Source organism: Gallus gallus, chromosome 2, assembly GCF_016699485.2.
Source record: "Gallus gallus isolate bGalGal1 chromosome 2, bGalGal1.mat.broiler.GRCg7b, whole genome shotgun sequence".
NCBI lineage: Eukaryota > Metazoa > Chordata > Aves > Galliformes > Phasianidae > Gallus > Gallus gallus.
Window position 1 is genome coordinate 41,824,187 of NC_052533.1, and position 21,396 is coordinate 41,845,582.

Here is a 21,396-nt window from a genome sequence, read left to right on the forward strand (position 1 = left end):
TCCAGTACTGAGGATATCCTTTCTAGACTAAGGCGAATTAAAAACAGTAATGAAAAATGATTAAATATCACAGAAGGAATGAGGGGAGAGGGGAGAGAAAGATGGGAAAATAGAGGGGAAAAGAATGGAATCAGCATCACTGATGAACTGCATCCATTCCAGATGTTCATATAGAGGAAAAGAACACTGAAAAAAGTATCTTTTGGAGGAAAATCTTCTGTGCCTCTACCCAGGTGCTGAAAATGTCCCCGGGACACAATTTGCTGCAATGGCAGCAGGTGACTGAGGAGGAAAGTGCAGGGCCAAGGGATTACTTCAAACTTGGCATGTCAGTGCTGGGTCTATCACCTCTCCCAGTGTGTCTCCTACACCACATTGGGCTACATGGGAATAGCTGGCTGAAGGCACAGGGAACTCTTAGTAACAGCACGTTCTTGGCCGTATTCTTGTACAGAACTTGAGGAAAGGTTTGCAGGCAACCAGGATGCTCTGGGGAGATTGTTCTGTCTTTGAGAATTTAGGGATCTGAATGTCAATAAGGAAGCAGCCTCCTGGGGAAACCGCTGAGTGCAAATCTGCAGCCATTTCATCTCTCTGTGGAAATGAAGGGACAATGTACATATATGGGAATGCAATACAACAGCCCTAACAGAACATGTGAAAACAGAATGGAAAAGAGACATCAGGGAAAATAAGACAGGGAGACAAACCAAACTAAAATCAGAGAGGAAGTGGACATAAGGACCGGCACCACAAGAAGCACAAGGATTTTCTCATCTCTTCTTTCCCAACCATGTCACCGATGAGGAACATTCATTCTGTATTTGGTTTTGTTTTGTTTTCGTTTCTGACACAATAATGCCATTGACTTACTGTATACTTTATATACTGTATTTTCAACCAACGATAGGCCTAGCCCCGGGGACCATTCACTACATGTTTATACATTCACCCTTCAGCAGAATGGATGGAAAAGTCAGCTTACGTGTTTGAAGTTCCTAAATGGCACAAACTGGACAATGTCTCGAAGCACAGGCTCGCCCTTGGGAGACCTCAGGATCCCATCATCGCCATCCAGCATCTGCATGTCACTGAAATCAGCGTTTCCCACCCCGACGATGATGACTGACATGGGAAGGTGGGAGGCATGGACAATGGCCTCCCTGGTGTCAGCCATGTCTGTGATGACGCCATCCGTCAGAATGAGCAAGATGAAATATTGCTGAAGTTGTTGGACAAGAAGTAAAAAAAAATTAGTTCATCTTTCAAAGCCCTTTCTTTCTTTTTTTTTTTTTTTTGTATAGAATTCTTTCTGAAAACTGTCAATCACAGATTTTTAAAAGAGAAAAGAGCCATTATAATGACTCAAATGTTAAGTGCGTTTTCCAGCCAAACCTCATCAGTTGCTAATCTCTCCTCTGCTGCAGCTTGGCTGTAGTTCACATCAGTTCCCGGACCTGGTGGGAGCCAAGGGATGTACAGGGCAGAAAAGGGGGGTTCTAGCTGCTAGGGCGGACAGAGTAAGACATTGGCTGGGAAATCTGGAAGAGTCCTGATATCCTCACCAGCCTTATTTTCCATCTGCTGCACAGTCACTTGTGCTGACAGTTTCTGATTACTTTTTTCCCCTTGGGAACCAGTGGGAGGCAGAGAGTAATGGGGTATTGAAGCGTTACGAGCTTGTAGCAGAGGTGTCAGGGAGGTTATGACAGCACTTTGCAGAGGAGGCTTGCTAACAGGCAAGTGGGATGGGTGCAGCCACCTGCAAACTGGAGGATGACCCACTGGTGCCTGTGGGAGAAGCACCCCACCATGGCAGGTCTGCTGTATTCTGCAGAGCGATGTTGTCCCTGAGAAGAGGCAGGGCATGTGCAGAAAGGAAAATATCCATTTTCAAACACTTTAAATACAGCCCTTAGGAGAGGTTTTCTCATTCTCTGAAGGAGAGCAAGCAATTTTCTGTGCTTGTCATTTCTTTCCCAATAGTCCAAGGCTCACTGGACTGGGATCAAATAGGCTATTACATCTTCACTTGGTAATGGGAAAAAGCAGCTCTCACATGGGTCCTTTATGAATAGTTAGGCAGCTGGAGCCATTTAACAAATGTGCATTAATAAGAGAAATGAACAGGTCATAGAATTTGGTCACTCTGCACGAGCAGTACCAACAGAAAACATCATTACAGTTTATTTATATACAGCTACGCAAACTCACACAGAGTTCTGTTCATCACCTCCTGCCATGACTAAAACAAAATACACAGAGAGGTAACTTCATCTTGAAAAGTCATGCTACAAATTAATTTGATTTTCAAACAAACAGAAAGTGGGGAAGCTTAGGTTTAGAAAAATGAAGCATTTTATTAAATGCGACATAATAGCTCAGAGACAGCACTGGGAACAGCGTGAGCCACCTCCAGAATAGCTGGGTATGGAAATACAAATATAGCAATTCACCACTGTAGGACTGAGATTCTAAATAGTATCAATACACTGCAAATTGTAATGAAGTGGCAATCACGAGCATGAACAGAAATGTTTGGGAAATTCTGCTTTAACTGGAAAGCTTAGGGAAAGCTCCAAGACTGGTAATGGGATGCATGTCAATGTACATCTCTGTTCTGTTCCTATATATGATCATTTTTCTTGCTGCAGGACATGAGTTATCTGTTACATCCCTGACTCCCACAGCACTGCTCTACATTGGTAGATGTTTCAAACCTACTTGCTTACATACTTTCTCCCATTCTCTCACTCCCCCTTTCTCCCATTCTGTCTGGAAAACAGGAAAAAAAGTAAGCCTAAAGCATTTCGTAGAGGTATGTTACACAACATATATATTTAAGTCTTACAGCCCAATAAATCTGTCATGCATCTATCTGATGCAGGCTAACAGACTTGTCTTCTTATTTCCAAAAGGCACATAGTACTGCATGTCTGTAATTGTAAATTGAAAACTGTATTACTGTATCAGAGGAATGGCTGGAAAAAAAACAAAACACAACACTTAGCTCTCAAAATAAATAAATAAATAAATTCTAGTACAGTTTCTGCAAGGTATTTGAAAATAGGTAGTCTGTGTAGAGAAACACCTGAACTCGTCTACTTGCATAATGAGAACAGTTAGAGCTTGACCCCTGCATTTTTGTAACCCTAGTCCTGCCATTTATATTTCCTCTGCGAAGACATGAGTGTTACAGGAAACAGAACAATGGGGTAAGAATTCAAAGTCGTGACTACCAAAGATGTGAAGGTTAGACACACCGCTCCAGTTGCCATAGACTCAAAAGTGACTTCTGTGAAGGTAGTTGATAAAAGCTGGTAAGGCGTTATTAATATACACTGAAAGATCCTATTGTGTTGGCCTATGAGACAGGGCAAGAACAAAGCATCATGCCCTTACCGAGGCTTCCTTGGTGTTGGTCTCCTCTGATGCTGATTTTGCCACCTTCTGGATGATGGGAGCAATGTTTGTTGGCCCATAGAGCTGCAGCTTTGGAAGGCAGCTCTGATAAGCCTCCACAACACCTTGTATTCCTGGTAGGAAAAGATACAAAAAAGCAAATATGACCACATCACCAATATCATGCTTGTTTGAAGTGTAAATAAAAGGCAGGTTCTTAATGGGTAAATTCAAAATTCACACAAAAAAGCAAGCACTAACAATTTGAGATAATTTCTGAGAAGCTGCCTCTAGCTGCCTTGAATCTGGTTTGTAATAGGTAATTCATTATACCATGCTTCTTCCCAGCAGTGTTTAATGCCTATTTTCCAGGTATTAGCTTGCAATGCCATAGGTTTCATTCTTCTCATTTCAAGGTGTAAGTGATTATTTGCTGATCATCAGCTGACATTCATGCTAAGAGAGTAGGCACAAATGAAAAACCTTTCAACACTTCTCTTTCTTTGTCTACAGGTAGATATTTATTTCTGCTTATCATGGTAGTTACCAACAAACCTACCCTTTGCACTTATGATCTAAAGCTGTCAAGGAACTCAAACATCTTTGCAAATCCCTAACTCCCCTGTGCTAGGAGAACAGTTTTTCAGGGTGAATTTGCATAATTACTCATAGGTTGAATTCAGCTGTGACCAAAAACTGTGAAATCTTGGAATAAATAGAAGGATGCTTTCCAGTCTAAGAAAAATGAGCTTTAGTCAATAAGTTTTGATGGAGAACTAGCTATTTATGGCTTTTTCATTTCAGGATATATAGCCAGACCAAGGAGAACAGGCTTCTGCTGACACACTTGACAGATCACAGAATGAGAATTGGAGTTTTCAATCATTGAGAAGAAGCATTTCTTGAAGTGATGCACGTTAGCCTCCACAGACAGAATCCCAGCTTACCAGACCTAGAGGATTAGAGGTCTAAAGTTGGAAAGAAAATGACAGATTGAAGAGCTGTGTAAAGAATGCTGAAGAATGAAATGGCTTCAGTGAGATCCTGAGCCAGTTTCAGTTTGCACCAAGACTGGCTCACTCGTGAGATTTTACTCAGTCATGTTTACAGGATATATGAGTGTGGATCCATTACTAACAAATCAAAGGTAGCTGCAATTACTTGACAATGATACACCCGAACCTCCTATGATGAACTGGTGGGGAACACAGTCTTCTCTCTTTGTAGATAGTTACAAACACATTCTTCCATTGCAGTGCTCACAGATAAACGAAAACTCTCCAATTATAGCTATGATTGCTTAAATGTGGAATAAAGGTACAAAATTTCCCTTGGTAATTCCACTAACTAAACTGCATATTGCAAAATGAGTCCTTTGTTGACTCCCAGTTTTAAACCCACTAAGACTTCATTATATATACTTACAGGTCTTGCACAAAGGCCTCATAAATCCTAAGATGCTGGCATGATACAATGTGTTTTTAATTTATGCATTAAAATAGTATGAGATTAAACTTATTTCCTGTAGTCTAAATAGACCTAGCGTGGTTCATGTCAGAAGTTGCTTTCATCCTAGAAGTAAGCACGTTCTAGAAACATATACTTTGTATGTAGTCTCAGTTCAGTATCTTTCAGAAATATTTCCTCCTATATATATTACTGAAACTTTCCTCCTATATCCAAATCCAAAAGGATATGAGAGTGGTTTACCTTGCAGCTTACTTTTCTTGGACCCTTTCCTTTTAGGCAAAGCCAATGACGTATCTTTCTTCACAATTCATCCCTTTACTTTTTAAATCTGAATCCACTTTCAATAGCTCTAATGAAATACAGAGTAAGAATGTGCACATATGTGTGTAGAAGAATGCATGTATGTGTAGAAGCATTTATTCAGATTAGATGCTGTCATTTTCTTCCTCAAACAATAAAGACTATAAGATTGTATGTAAATAAGTAAATACTAAATATAAGACTATAAACATATTGTACTGTAAGTACTATAAATAAACAAAACTATAAATACTGTTTTTTTCTGAATAGAAACGGTAGTAGGGGAAAAAATGTGCAAATATCCATATTTTATGTATTCTATTGATCTTTATGTCAAATATTCTCAATTTACAAGCAAGTAAACTGAAAATATGCATTTCTTTTGAATGTACAGGTATGTTTACAAATGAGTCCAAAGAGATACTGAAGCTTGTATGGGCCTACTGCTCTAGCCTTGTCTCTACAGATATTAAGTGTGTTTTCTGGGGGCTACAAAATCCGCTCATGATTCTGATTTTATGTTTATCCCATGCTGAACTCTGTGCTGCTTCAGTTACTCTGGACTCAATATCAGGGGTACTGAGTATTAGGTTACCTGGGCATTGCCTAGCTATGCTGCAGTTACAGAAGAGTCTGTAACACACAGAGTGTATTATTTGCAGAGCCAGGCAGGGCTCTCTCCAACCCATATATGAACTATAAGGAAGGTTCCACTGACCGTAGGATGTCCCCATTTGTTATTATGCAAGCACAGGCCTCTTCATTAGTCTTGATGGGTTTTCACAGAATCATAGAATGGCTTGGGTTGGAAGGGACCCTAAAGACCATCCAGTTCCAACCCCCCTGCCATGGGAAGGGACCCCTTCCACTAGGTTGCCCAAAGACCCATCCAACCTGGTCTTGAACACTTCCAGGGCTAGAGAAATCCATAGCTCCTCTGGGCAGCCTGTGCCAGTGCCTCACCACCCTGACTGAAGGATTTCTTCCTTCCATCTAATCTAAATCTCCTCTCTTTTAGTTTAAAGTCATTATCCTTTGTTCTATCATTACATACTCTTGAAAAAAGTTCCTCCTCATCTTTTCTGTAGGTCTTCTTTGGGTACTGGAAAGCTACTATAAGGTCTCCCCAGAACTTTGTCTTCTCCAGGCTGAACAAGCCCAGTTCTCTCCATCTGTCTCTGTAGCAGAGGTGCTCCAGCCCTCTGAGCATCCTCATGGACCTCCTCTGGAAACACTCTAACAGACCTATGACCTTATGCTGGGGCCTAGAACTGAATGTAGCGCTGAACGTGGGGCGGAGCAGAGGGGGACAATCCCCTCCCTCACCCTGCCGGTCATGCTGCTTTTGATTAAGCCCAGGATCCAGTTGGCTTTCTGGACTGCAAGCATGCACTGCTGGTTCATGTTGAGCTACTCATTCACTAACATTCCCAAGACCTTCTCCTCAAGTCTGCTCTCAATCCATTCTCTGCCCAGACTGTGTTTGTGTTTGGGATTGCTCCAACCCAGGTGTAGGGCCTTGCAGTCGGACTTGATGAGATTTGCACAAATGTGCCTCTCAAGCCTGTCAAGGTCCCCCAGGGGAGTGGTAGACAGAATCTCAGGACAGAATTCCTCTCATGTAGAATTAAAAATATACTTTTTTTTTTCAGTCAGGTAGGATACGAGGGATTTACTGAAATAAGAAACACTTGATCCTTACGTTAATCACTCTTCTGCTCATTAAAGAGCTGACATTTTAACACAATCCCTATTCAATGTAGAGTGATGCTTAACCCTCCTGTGTGTCAGTAAAAGGTCACTACTTCCACAAAGAAACGGATTTCATTCCTCAAGAGCAAAGCAGACACATACTCTTTATATTGGTTCCAGTCTCTGCTTCTTGGTTTAAAGCAAAATATTCTTCAGTAATTTTCCTGTGTTTTTATGGCCAGTATGCTAAATATTATAAGGTAAAATAGTGTGGTGACTAAGCATTTTATCTCCCTCCCACTCTTGGCCCAAAGAGTATCCTCTCTTCACATAATGGGCTGGTGCTACTGCAGCCTATGCCACCTAATGCCGTGTGGGCATCTCCAAAAGTCAGAGAAACAGCACAGAACAATTGGCTGTAGGAACTAATCAAGCATTCATTACAGGCAGACGATAAGCAAGCTGCAGCAGATGACTAAACAACATGTTTCCTGGTCTGTCTTGTTTTCTTGCTTTCATCCAGATGGATATTATTTTAAATGGTACACAGAAGAGCCTTTTATACCTTGGAGATGTGCATATGAATGCTCTAAACTTTCCTCCATGGCCTTCCTCCATGCTGCAACCAACTTGTTGCAGCTTCTTAGCTCTACACCTTTTAGGTGATGAATTAATTTCTCAGCTGACTCTTATTCAAAGCACAAATAACAACTGAATACATAACAAACAGTAAGTTATGTAAAGCTTAGGCAAAGTTCATTGAGCAGTTTCTTCCTCAATGTTCTTGTTCACTGCTGCATTTTCTTTTCCACACATAGAATGAATAGTAAGTTCTTTAACTGTGGAAGGTTTGTCTATCCCATCTCTGACTTGCTGTTGGCACTGTATAGGTGTGACAGCCTTTTCGAATACTACGAACACCATTCAGTCAATGCACATAATTATATAACAATGTCAGCATGATAAAAGTATTAGCCTTGGACTCAACAGAAGCAGAAAAGAAGGTGGAGTGTGTATAAAAACGCCCAAATACTTTTCAATCACCTGACCTACAGAGGCTGGAGTAGGCCAAAAATTCAAGTGTGCTGACAAAGCAGGAATGCTTGCTGAACCAAAAAGACAGGTCTTTCATTTAAGATGCATTATATCTGAATTTTTAAAATGTTTTTCATCAAACTGCTTGTCCTCTCCTCTTTTCCTCACTTTATTCCCTGGCATCTTAATCTTCATCCTGAACATATGCTGTAGACCATACCAGAAAGAAAGCCACTAATAAGTCTGAGAAGGATTGAAAGGAACAGCTAAAAAATTTGAATGAGAAATGCATTTTGAAACACTTGTTTCAGTGTTTTGAAGCAAAGAATAAGGGAGAATAAAAACCTCTGCATTTTAGGCAGCAATAATCATCTGACCAAGACTTTCAAACACGTAACCTGAGATTATCTGCCAGACTGTTACACATGTGAGTATAATGGCAGGAGCTTCTACAGACAGCATTAGTCACTGCAGACCTCATTTGAAAATACATAATGTACACTACACTAATCTAGCATCTGACTACTGAAGATTAGTGAATATTGCTAGAACACACCACTCACCTATGCTGTGTTAAAACAGCTGTCTGCTGCATTTGCTGTCATGAAAGCATGCTTCCTTCTTTCACACTCATCCTCAGCTGCTGCTTTGACTCTGGTGCTGGATCTCGCTAGGCTGACTTCCAGTAGCCTACTTAGCTATAGGTCTTGCCAAACAACTGGCTGTAAACAGAGGGAGTCTGACTACAGAGGTGTACAGCATGCCTTGCCTTTCATGTCCTGCCCCTCTAATGCTGCACAAACTATGTTGCTGTAGATCCGAAAGGAACATAGAAAACATGGCTTTATTTTTCAGCAACGCGTAGCGATTCAGGGATGTGCAATGCTAAGCATCCAACACTGTGTACTTTCAATGGGACCTATCTTTTAGGACATTAATGCATGGCATTTGCTAAGGCTCCTACAGCTAAGCCCAAGGGCTCTGAATCTGTTAGGTTTCAGAACTGTTTTCTTTAAGAAACACTCTGAAAAGTATTCAGGGGGTACAATAAATAATAGAAGCAGATTTTGTCACAGCAGAAATACAGCTGTAAGTCTGTCCTGATGCGTTACCTGCACATTCTGGGTTGTCTTCATTGAAATTGATTGCAAAATCATGAGAGACCTGAAGATAAATGGAAAGAAGAGAAAACTGCAGTTGGAAAAAGTATTCAAAGAGAACTCACAATTAAACACGCTTCACATTCTTTCCGCATTAAACCAGAGATCTTTCAAGCTTTCGAAAACAAAGTATCACGACAGGAATCAAGCTTGTCAATAACAATAAAAAGCAGGAAAGAAGAACACAAAGAAAAAACATCCAAGCACACAAGAAATCACATCAATACGGCACCAGCACTGGGCTACCAATGCCAGCGACAGAAGAGCGACCTATTGCTGAGGTGGGAGGTAAATGCAAGCTCTCGTTAGTTCTGCATTGCAGACTGCAGAAGGGCTAAAGAAGGTCCTGTTACAGCACACGCTCACCCTGTTCTGAATCTTCCATGCACATGTGAACAGTTTCTCAAGGGCACAGGCTTACTCAGATAATAATTTGTTCTCCAGAGAGATCAAGGAAGTCCCTTGGACCCACTGTGAGATAATAATGTATGAAACGTAAGAAGTCTAAGTTGGTTAAGAAAGCAGAGTAGTTGGAGGAGAAATCAGTAAGAAAAATAAGGAAAATGTTTCCCCTCAGATTTAGTAAATATCCCACCTTCTCACTCTTCAAATATGTTTGTAACGAAATACCACAGAGCTATTTTCTAAGATAAAATAACAAAAATGCTGCTGATTTTCTAATAAAACAGTATGTCTTTAGTGGTTTGGGAAAATAATACAAGACTTCTGAATGCATAAATAATGGAAGACAATGTAAGTCTCAGTTTTCAGGCTTCCTAAATGTCTGTCAATTAGAGATCAGCAACCACAGCACAAATGTACTGGGACTGAAACTTTTCTCAGATGCTCTTTCTTGATTTTCTGGTTTGCTCGTATCTGCTTTGCTCCCCAGATTCCTTTCTGCATCATCCCTTGATAACTGAGGCTTGATTTCTCATGATCTCTTCAGCTCTGAAGCTCAGACTCTGAATTCTCCTGTTACCTTCAATTGCCTGGAATGAAGCCCAATTTCTGCCTCAACGTACAACATACCTGTATATATTTTGGTTTGCAAAAAGTGCACATGGCTGAGATGTAAGCAGACAATTTGCATAATTCTAATTTGAGCTCAGGTAGACCATTTACTCCAGAGTAAAGGGGACATTTATATGCCTAACACAATTACATACCTTTAAGACTTTTAGATATCTGTGGGACATCTGGAAGTGCCAGCAATCTTAGGCATATGGAAAGCAATCTGTTTACTCCCTTTGCAATGGGACATGGATTATTTGCAGAGAGATTTATTTGTCGGATGCCACTGTTTTATCTGCTAGTTTAGATGACTTCCATTTGTATGATACAGGTAGCACAGAAAATAGTCTGTGAAGAGATGCTACACACAGCACCCATCAATTGTGCCCAGTCCGTCTTATGCTGTTTGATAGGATTCCTTGGATCCAGCTAACTTTAATCAGTCTAATCTTCCCCAGTGTGCAACGTCAAATGTGTGAAATGTCTCTCTAGCTGGAACTAACCAGAAGCTTTATCATCACTGAAATGTTTGTCCTGCACGTTTGTCCTATCATATGCTGGTCTTGCTCACCATGATGATGCTCACCATTACTTATTAAAAGGTTAAATAAAGTGGGACCTCTCCTATGATGGGAGAAAATTCAAGGATTGCATCAAGAACTCACTGAAGAGCATTCAACCAGCTCAGCCCTAGCCAGGAGTTTATTATGTCTACACGAAGCATCAGCTGTCTCTTTCAAAGGATTTTAAATGGACCATTCGGGCTTCTTGGCCACAGAAGATAATGCAGAGAGCCACTATGCATGCTCCTCACTAAGACGGCACAGGAGAACAGGGCTGTCAGATATGCTTCAGAGGTGCTCCAGAGCACTTCTGTCTGGCTGCTCCTGTATGTCTCCCAGCACGACTTGCCCAGCTGGTATCTGCCAGTCTCATGACCAGCTGCAGGCCAAAGGTAATTGCAGCTGTCAAGAATGGCTGTGTGAGTTTTCACTCACAGATGATTCTTCTGTTGTTCAATTGCCTTTCTTTTTCCTTTAGGCTTTCTGTATTTTATACTACCTGCATTTCAATAGCAAGTGATGCACATACATATATTGCAGGCTTATCCTTCCCATGTTGCGCCTCTTCAGAGATTTTATTTCTTTATTCCTAATGCATTTCAAATTACAGCAATAGGAACACCACAATTCTTTTCCAGAGCTATAAATACATTATTTAATTCACACTATGCAAGCACGGGCCAGACACTTTTGTTGCTATACAGTTTCAGGATCACACTATACAATTTATACCCAGGCTATTATTTAAGAACAGGCAACAGTCTGGGCCAATAAGAAAGCGCTGGTCTAGAAAGTGTGCAAAATGATCCAAGAAATAATACTGTCTGAGCAATGGCTGCTATTCTCCTACAGCAAGTGGATCTCATGCACTGTCACCCTCATTCACCATGACCAGTGTTACATTTACCCTAAAGGCAGGACAAGAAACACAACGAATAAAGAAGGCTTTGTTTGTTTTCTATGCTCTCTTAAAAATATATCAGAATGTAAACATGATATAAGAATAATGTGAAGGAGAGAAGCTCGTTGCGCAGCTCAGGGATGGTTCACAAACAGGAAATCATTACTCAATGCAAACCAATAGTAGATCTTTTTAAAGCAGTTTCTCCAAATGTCCAGAACTCATTCTCCCTTTTTAACATTCAGTTAAGCATGCAAGGGCTTTTGAGGATGCAAGGCAAACCATACTGATATCAGATGGCCCAAAGCCAGTATACTAAATGGCATCTTTCTGACACCGAATGACACAGCCCTTATGCACTCCCAGAACTGATATGCTAATGGAAAAAAGACGGAAAAGAGTGAATATCAAAGATGCTGAAGACTGGGAAATCCTCAGGGGAAACATAACAAGACGCCTAGCTGTTCAGAAGCATGCTTGTTTATATAACCCATTAATGTCATTTGTATGATGGTCGAGTTAAGAGTCAGGAAATTCTGGAATACCTCACATCATACAAACAGAATGATTGCTTTATGTCATTATATGGCACAGAGAACCTCGCAAAGAATTGCAGGCCTTGTTTGTGGTGAAATTCGGCCTCACGACAAGGAATGTCCCTGTAGAACTAAGATTGTGTTTACCATCCCGGATTAAGTTTCAAATAACGAGCTGACCCTCTGCTCAGCCCTCCTGCTCTCTTAAAATCAATCCATAAAAGGAATGGAAAGAGAAATTCAGGAGTGCAGAGGTAATTAAGGCTGGCACTACCATGCTGCACAGGGCACTGCTCAAAGCCTCCAACCAATGAGCCTACTTACACCTGGCTATGTATTAATCTGTTCTCTCTACAGGACTCCAGATAAATTATTTAGCAGACATCTCACAGAGGAGGGATTATTAAAACAAAGCTTTCCGGGAACTTCCTGTACCAGGAACACATTTTTTCTCAGGTAATTTCTTCAAGGTTTCTAACAGGAGAAATATGTAGAGTAGCTCTAGGTATCTGTAAGTACACCATTGTGTCCATTACAACAACAGCACTTCTGTGGATACTAAATAACTAAATACATCAACTAAATAAGCAGTCTAAAATGTTTTTGCTGACACACACTACAGCACAATTTGTTTTTACCACTATACAATGCTTCCATTGCCTGTACATATGCAAAGACAAGCACACAGAAAGGCAGTTGTCAACTGGCATGATGGTGTCCATGAGATGGTATCTTGCGAGAGTCATAAACATACTTCCACACGTGTAAGAGAAGTTTAGTAGAAAAGTCATCTAGATTTAACGTAGCGAGAAACTTATTTCCTTAATATGAGATGTAATGAAATTCACTTTCATAAACAAATCTCAAAATACCATAAAAACCCTACCTTGGAATCGGCCAAATAATAAAACCATGGAAGTTATAAGGCAAACTGCCTTATACAAAGACATTTTAAGTTGTATCGAAGTGTGTTGATCTATTTTAGTCTCCGCATTTTCTTAAAGCCTTTTTCACTCTACCTGAACTTCCATATTCGATGCAAAAAGCTGCTTTGACTCAGAAAACAGACGTTTTTCGTTCATTTTGCAAATGTTGAAATTGGGTTCCTCAATTCTTTTGAAAATTAATCATCTTTTTTTTCTTTTTTTTTTTCCGGAGGTTGTTAAGCCCATTTAAATTTACCTCCCCGTCCCAAGGAATTCAAACTTTCCAGAAACCTCTATGGTGATACTGTGACTATGTGACAAACAACCTGACAAACTTAGCCATGTTTAGGAACACTCTCTTATTCATTCAAATAAAGACGGTAAAAAATCTATGAGCAGATACATATGCACAAAAGCAGAAATGCTGAGAGGCACAGTGTTGAACACTTACTGTGAGTAAATTGAAACCTATTAAGCCACAGCAAGTCCTTAAATTAAATATTGAATGCCTGCATATTTTGCCAAATCTTAAGACACTAAAAAATTTAAAGAACTATTCCTCAAAAGCTATTACTTTCTGAATGTTCATTAATCAAATAGTTTGGTAGCTGGACAGCTTGTGTCTCTGGCTGAGACCACAGTGTAGACATTTCTGCTTGGCAATGCTTGCCCATTTATTTCCCTTTGTGCATGATTTTTCAGCATGTTGCTCAGCTTCCACACCTAAATCCAGGTCACATGGAGAAGGTGACAAATCCTGATTTTTTCCATTGATCTGTTACACATCCTTTTACAGTCTATCTTTTTTATTTTTATTTTTATTTTTATTATTTTTTTAAGGTTTTGTACATATTTTTGCTCTTAGTCTCCTGGAAAACACAGAGCCCACAAAGAACACACAGCACTTTTCAAATACCTTACTTGTACAGCAAACTAAACAAAGCAGGTTAGGGTAACATAGGGGCTGTAGTGTTTCTGTAACTGTAGTGAGGTTCTTTCCAGTGGGTCTTCCCAGTATAAACAATGAATGGAGCTTTCATTAAAAATGCAAAAATAAGCAGAAGTGTCTTAAAACAAACACTAAGTTGCTTCTTAATTATTCACCTAATAGCCTTCAAAGAACGCTTCATTATTGACAATACACCTGTCATGGGGCCAATATAGTTCTAATACATGTATTTCATTTTAACTGCAACCTTTGTGCCTCTGCACAGTTTTTCAGCTGCTTTGAGTTCTGCCTGCTAAGAAGTTAGTTTGTGTCATTCAGCTTGCTTTCCTCCTCTTCACTGTGACCTTTGCAGCACTGAGTCCATATTGTCAGCTACCTCTTCACTTTACATCAAGCTTCTCAGAAAAAAAGTGATGAGTTGAAGACAATGCCTTCATGTTCTGCAGTTTTGGTCTGTTACAACTCAGGTGTGGAATATCACTCTTAGAGGTTTACTTAGATCAAGGAGTAGGCTGATGTAATTGTCAGGCCTTAGGAAAAAATTTTGCTGAATACTAGATGAAATACCTCCAGACTGCTGAGGAATGTTCTATATGGCATATCTTGCTTCCTTCACTACCACAGATTCTTTATGCCACTAAGAAACTGCTGTGTTTTTTTTTCTGCTAACAGCTGATGTGTTCCATTTGGAGCTGAAATGAGGGAAAATAAAATCATTGTAACGTAACAGTGTGCTCTTGAAATAGAAATTCTGCAGGAAGTTTATATAAAATATGTTTTTAAAGGAATTCACCCTGAAGAGATTCATAAGAAGTCTGCAAAGGTGGATGCTGTCGCTGTTCTGAAGTGCTAATGTAAAGAGAGGTGTATTTTTCTATGGCAAATAATGCTTGACATAGTAATCATTGCACGTATTCTAACATATAAAAGGATGTGAGGAGCTGGAATCTCACTAAATGGACAGGTGGATGCTACCCTCCAGCATCTGTCCCAAGCTAATGGAACCAGCCCAAGAGATTAAGAAACAGAAGCACTGGTTCAACATAATATCAAAAAATGGACAGCTGTTTTCCATAGGATCTAGTGCACCCAAGAAATCTTGCCAAATAAATATAGAGCTTATGCCCACCCTGAAAACAGTTGCCTTCAGCTGGTCCTAAACAGCACAGTAGAGACTCACTACCTTTGGTTTATGCCGAATAGTGAGTTTCAGTCCCCATTTTCCTACAGCTTGTAACTGAGTGTGACGTAAATTAGGTCTAAGTCCACCACATCTGCTTACTTTGGTAACTGTTTTTATCAGGCTGCCTTCCTCTGGCCTCCCATTACAGTGTTATTGCCATGCATAGATGGGTCAATTTCTATTTAGACTTCCATAGAAGCTACTTTGTTTTACTGTTCTTTTATTGCTGTATGGAGGCTCTCATGGTTACTTAGAAACCCTTGGTAGCGGGAGTCATTTGTTCTGCAGGCCTAGCAACTTGTCATCTACTGGAAGAAATAAAAGATAGAAGCTGCTGGTGTGCGGAGACCAATGTGCTATATGCAGGTTAGATTACCTAATTAGGACTGGAGGCTCAACTGCACTCTAAATTAAAATGAAAAGTAGATCTATCCACATGATGGAGACAAAATTTAGACTTTCTCATAATGATTCAATCTAGATTTGAAGATGTGATTTACCACATTTCTGACACTGCTGTCCTTTAATATAAGATATGTATGACTTGAATTAATTTTGACTGAAAGTACCAAAAGAACATTTGAATAGTCTGAGATCCACACTACTGCCATGGTGTCTTCAGTGCTATCGTATTTTTGCAGAAGTTTCAGTAAAAAAAGGTGTGAACACTCTTGTTTCTTCCTCGTTATTTTCAATTATATCAACTTCTTCACTGTTTCCTATGCGTCTTGGCTGTATTCCATGTAAAACACTAATCATTGTTGGCTTTGAATTAAATTTATGATACCAGTGTAGACTAAATTACTGAAGGATCTTCAGGATTATTGGTATTGATTTATTAATACATCATTTTGAGGTGGACTCCTCACTCTCTTAGAAAGAAAATCTTTCAATTCAGAAGTGCAGGCAAAGCCAAGCAGGGACTCTAAAAGTCTAAAGGTTACTGTTTATGTAAGAATGCAGATATTTGGATAGACTACACAGCATGTTACAGGGAGGGACTTAACAGTAGCACAAATGACTGCTAATTCCTAATCCAGTTCCAGTTGGATGTGCCCATGATAGACACCCAGTTAATTACTTGTCCCCATCTGTTGCACAGAAGGGCTAGTCCCTCTGCAATATGGTTCTTCTCTTCTTCAAAGTTTCATCACTTTAGTAAGCTGATGCCTTAACACTTTTTGCTTTGTCATTTTCTGTGTCAGTTTTCCATGGTGGAGACTAAAGATGTTATTCTGACCCTCAGTTGTATCTCCACATACTTTTGGACTTATTTACTCACACACGAGTAATTCACAAGCAAGTAGTTCCATCTTAAGTTTACCACTATGTTTCGCCAACTTCGCAAAATGTGAAGAACCTGATTCATCCAATTTCCTGCTCTAAAAGGTCAGTAATACACAGACATTGTCAGGACAGATGATGCTATCATAAGACACTTGCATGCAGATTTGGGCATCAAAGTTGTTCAAGTCTCTCACTTTCTTAAGAGTATTTATTGGGAAATGCACCCCAACACTAGTTCTTCCCAAGCATCAGATCGGTTGGTGATGGTGACTGCAGGAACATTTGGCCACAAAGTACCCCTGAAATCACTTTCTAGACAGGCATGTGTCTATCATTTTGTTTTGTTCTGCTTTGTTTAAAAATACAACTTCTTTTTAGCATGAATATGCTCTTCTGTTTTTCTTCCTGGTATTGAAGATATCCACTACTGAACAGAAATTTGGTGCAGAGCAAAAATCTTCTGAAGTCTCTTCTCTCAGGAAGACGTTCAGACTCTAAGCCACAAAGCAAAGGCACTAGGCCACCCACTGAATTCCGTCCTACAAAAATCGGTTCTGTCAAATCAAGGCCCACAAAGCTTCACAATATGGTTGCTGAGTGCTATTCAAACATTCAGTCCTCTTAGCAGGCTAACATCCATTAACAAAGTTTTGCTAAGATCATTACATCTTTTTGGTATAACATACCTCTTTTAAGTTTAATTTTGATTTCTGGTTTCAGTGAGGTATTACTTGATGAGAAAACCAGATGGGAGACAGCACACAGTAGGAGGAACTGCTTCCCCCAGCCCTCAACCTGCACTTCTCTCTCTTCTCCCTTATTTTATGCCCCATAAATGAAGAAAATGAGAAAAGTTCTCTTATTCACCTACTTTGTATTCTGGGGGTATTCTTGCTCCAAATCCGAAGGCTGGGAACATTTTGTCACTGGAAAAGAATAAAGAAAAGTTCACACAAAGAAATGCATTTTGCAACAATAAACATTCACTTTCCTGTAAGCATTCATCAGCAACGCAAAGCAGCACAGAAAAGGCTTTTAGGTCAAGAGTGTTACATGGCAGAACGGGATGGTACGGTATTAGAGAGGGAGGGGTTTATGCTGACCAGATGGAGAAATGGTATTGGACATTTTTCAGGTGACCATGTAGTATTCTGGGAAGTTAAAAGCACCTGGAGAATGCCAAGGAATCAAGATATCTTGCACTTCTCCCACAGGTGCAATTGTAGGTCCATATTACCTCTTTTTTTTTTTTTGTACTATCTGCAGTGTGAGAGCGAGCTGTCTAACAGACTGTGAAAACAGACTGATTTCATACAAATGTGGATATGCTCCCCCAGCTCAGAAGATGAATTTAGTGAAGAGATGACTCTGTAATTAAAAGTGTTTGCAAATGTGAATTCTCACAGTTGTCTGTGTGCAAAACAGAATTCCTAAAATATCTAAAAAATCACCCCCAGAAACCTGCTGGTTCTGTAAGGCTTTCCACCTATATCATGTGCATCACTAGTACTCTCACTAGAACATGAAATGGTTTTCATTTGGATATACTAACTGGTAACCTAGCAAATGCTGTGGCATGGTGAATTTGCTTTCAAACACTACGCTGAGGTTGTTCCACCCCAAACAGATCTGCAGAGACAAAAATCCTGATTCAGAGGACCTGGAAGCTTCAGGGCTGTTAATACCCTTTCAGAAATGCAGTAATGTCTCACACAGCCCACGTCCTGTCAAGTTTCCTCTTCCCAGATGGCAATGTGGAAAACAACAAGCTGTGAGGAATGTCTCGTCCTCGAGTCAGCAACGCATTCCCTCACACACTTGAAGTTAACAATCCACCCAAACATATGCTTAACTCCAAACATCCTGAAGCACCACTGAAATCATGGAACTGCACTCTATTGTTCTGATGAATCAAATCTCTCCTAGGTTTATCTGATTCTACTTACAGGGCTTCGGGGCCCTTGGAAAAGTTGGATTCCTATCACCATTCTTGGCACTTTCCAAACATAATTTGCACTTTCCAAGGTTCCCAGCAAGAGGCAGCAGGTTCAACTGACTTTGTGTAGTTCAAGACACTGCCACACCAAGTATCACGTGAGTAACACACTTCCCAGACATGCTCACAACAGAGAACAACATCATTAAAGCTGCCAAGCTATTTTGTCCGGTATAGCCTGCGAGGAGCTTTGTGACATTTCTGATACAAGCGAAGGATAAATGGGAGTGTTTAAAAGGAGGGAGAAATAACACCATCCTCCTACCTCCGCAATGAGTTATTAGTTGCTACCACCAGATAGAGAAATATTCAGCAGATCACCAAGAAATGGGAAACAGTAATTATTGCCATCTGATGGCTTAGCTCTCACAATTGTTGTTCTGCTAAGAAATTTAGTTGCCACATAAATCCTGGGAGCGCAGTCCTATGTACCATATGTTACACTGTGTGATAATGGATCTTGGAAAGGAGGACTAACATCATTTGCATGGTAATGTAACATTTTTTTCCAAGAGATGTCAGAAACAAAGAAGCTGCTGACATTTGCTGCTAACCACCTGCTGATAGCTTTCTCTTTGATTAAGCACTCCCGGAAGCAGGGAAGCCCTTATAAATAGGTACAGATGAGAATTCAGGCTTGCACTTAGAGGGCAAGAAATAAGAAGACATTAGAAAAGAGTCTGAGGGGAGAAAAAAACCCTTGTTTTACATCAACGATTAAGCCATGGTTGGATTAGAGAATCAAACCCTGTGGAGCTGCAATTTAATTGATTTTGGGTGAGAGCAAAATGAAGACTAAAAAGAGTTTTACTTAGAATGTAAGCCTCCGTGTTCAATACAGCAATCCAGAAAGCTATGCTGGCAGTAATTACCCAGATGGGAGATGTCTAAACTCATACATTTGTACTGCAATGTCTCTTGAGTGTAAAAAAATGTGTAGGGACTCTTGTATCTGCTGCTCCATCTTTTCTGTTCTGCAGCAATGCAGAGAGAGTGCTAAGGAATACCTCCTGCAGCCTGGGTTCTTCTGGTTGGCATAATTTTCAAAGAGCTGAAGTACTTGACATGAAGATGAGAAAAGCAAAAGCACTGGATCTCAACTTTTATACCTGGTTATGTAAGGGCTGTGACTTGTCATGCAAACGTAGACCTACATGACTTCTGGTGCGTTTTCCTGTCAAAAAGGCATCAAACACTGAGCAAATCTAAATTATAGCCTGAATGTAAAATCAGGGATGGAGTTCATGTTCACTGCTCATATTGGTAAATGTAAATTAATGCACACAGAAGCAGTTGTCAGGGCTCAAAGACTACAGTCTTCCAAACAGAAATATAACCAGCTGAAGTCTCCGAGTAATACCTTAACTATAACATAATGCACAGCATAGAATGACTTCTGCTAATATCCTGCATTATCCTTTTGGAATAATGCTCAGCTTTAGTCGCCTACCCTTCAAGCTATCCAGGTGAACCAGAGGAGGCACAATGACAAATCAATACCTTAATAGGGGCACACAGGAGAGAGAGCTCAGTGAGCTGTACTGCACACACAGGAGAAAAGAATAACAAAGGAAGCAGAAAGGTCTTGTAAATCAGAAAGTGATACAGATACTGATATCTTCTGCTTCACCAGGAAGCCTAGTGTTACTGGAAGGTAAGAACTCACTTTAAAGACAGGGAGATAAAATAATGAACACGTAAAAAAATCATGTCTCGTTAACCACAGGTGCCCTCTGACCTACAGTAGCATATCTAGAGTTCAGCTTTATTATGAGGATTTACTTTTCCTAGTAACAAAAAGAACTTAGCTGAAATTCTTCCACTGGATGAAATTATTTTAAAATCAGACATTAGAGAGTCTTTTGCAACTTCCTACTAAGGTGCTGGCCCAGGTGCACATAAGAGTTGGATATTCATCAGTGTTGCTGGGTATCTCATCTATTAATTGCACGGAGTAAATGTACAGGGAAAAAAATGCCCTTAGTCTTTGTACATGCCGTTTATTTATTCTGAAAAAACGAACTTCTAGCTAGCCACAATAGTAGCTTGGGACTCATCTTACTGGTGTTCGTGGAAGCCCTTTGGTCTGTAGTTATACATATGCCTAGCATTAAGCTCTTGAAATTAACACAGCAAGTAGTATGCTCCGAGGAGACCTTATAGCAGCCTTCCAGTACCTGAAGGGAGCCAACGGGAAAGCTCTGTTTAGATGGACAGGTAGCAAAAGGACGATGGGAGATGGTTTTAAACTGGAAGAGGGTAGATTTAGACTAGATATTAGGAAGAAATTCTTTACCGTGAAGATGGTGAGACACTGGAACAGGTAGCTCAGTGAGGCTGTGGATGCCCCCTCCCTGGAGGCGTTCAAGGCCAGGCTGGATGGGCTTTGAGCAACCTGGTGTAGAGGGAGGTGCCCCTGCCTGTAGCAGGGGGGTTGGAACTAGGCGTTCTTAAAGGTCCTTTCCGACCCAAACCATTCTATGATTCTACAATACTACTTGAAGAGCCTCAGCATGAAAACCTGCTCACAATGCTGGAGCAACACAGTTGCAGCAGTGGTACTAAAGATACAGTTTAAGAAAAGGGAGGGAGGGAGGGAGGGAAGGAGAAAGAAGGGAGGGAAGGAGGGAGAAAGGAAAACAGACAAGAAGAATAAAAAAGCAACACACCCACAAAAATCATTTTTGGTTTAAAGTGACCAAGAATCTTAAATTTACAGCTCTTTGAAATTCTTGCAAGGAACAGACCTGATTAGGGTCCCTGGGTATAAAGCTGTCACTTGTAATTTTGGTTTTGGATTAGATCAGAATTACCTGGAAGATATTTTTAAAGTACTATGCAGGACAGAGCAAAATCAATTACGATGCCTTTCATTTTCAATTCCAGTCTTAAAAGAATAAACCATAAAGCTGATCCGCCCTATATACCTTTCCTGTGATAAAATCAGACATTTTAAATTTCCAAAACAAAATGTATGCATAT

At 40.2% G+C, this 21,396-nt stretch overlaps 1 protein-coding gene across 9 annotated transcripts in view; it reads right to left on the reverse strand.

Moving 5' to 3' along the window:
- CPNE4 (copine 4) overlaps nt 1-21,396 on the reverse strand; it is a 340,611-nt gene that overhangs the window by 5,347 nt on the left and 313,868 nt on the right. For all 9 annotated transcript variants that reach the window (XM_040696670.2, XM_040696668.1, XM_040696669.1 and 6 more), the window contains 4 exons: nt 17,290-17,344; nt 9,012-9,063; nt 3,403-3,536; nt 986-1,222 (listed from right to left, as the gene is read on the reverse strand). In XM_040696670.2, the coding sequence (XP_040552604.1) occupies nt 986-1,222; nt 3,403-3,536; nt 9,012-9,063; nt 17,290-17,344 (478 nt within the window). The remainder of the gene's footprint in view (nt 1-985; nt 1,223-3,402; nt 3,537-9,011; nt 9,064-17,289; nt 17,345-21,396) is intronic.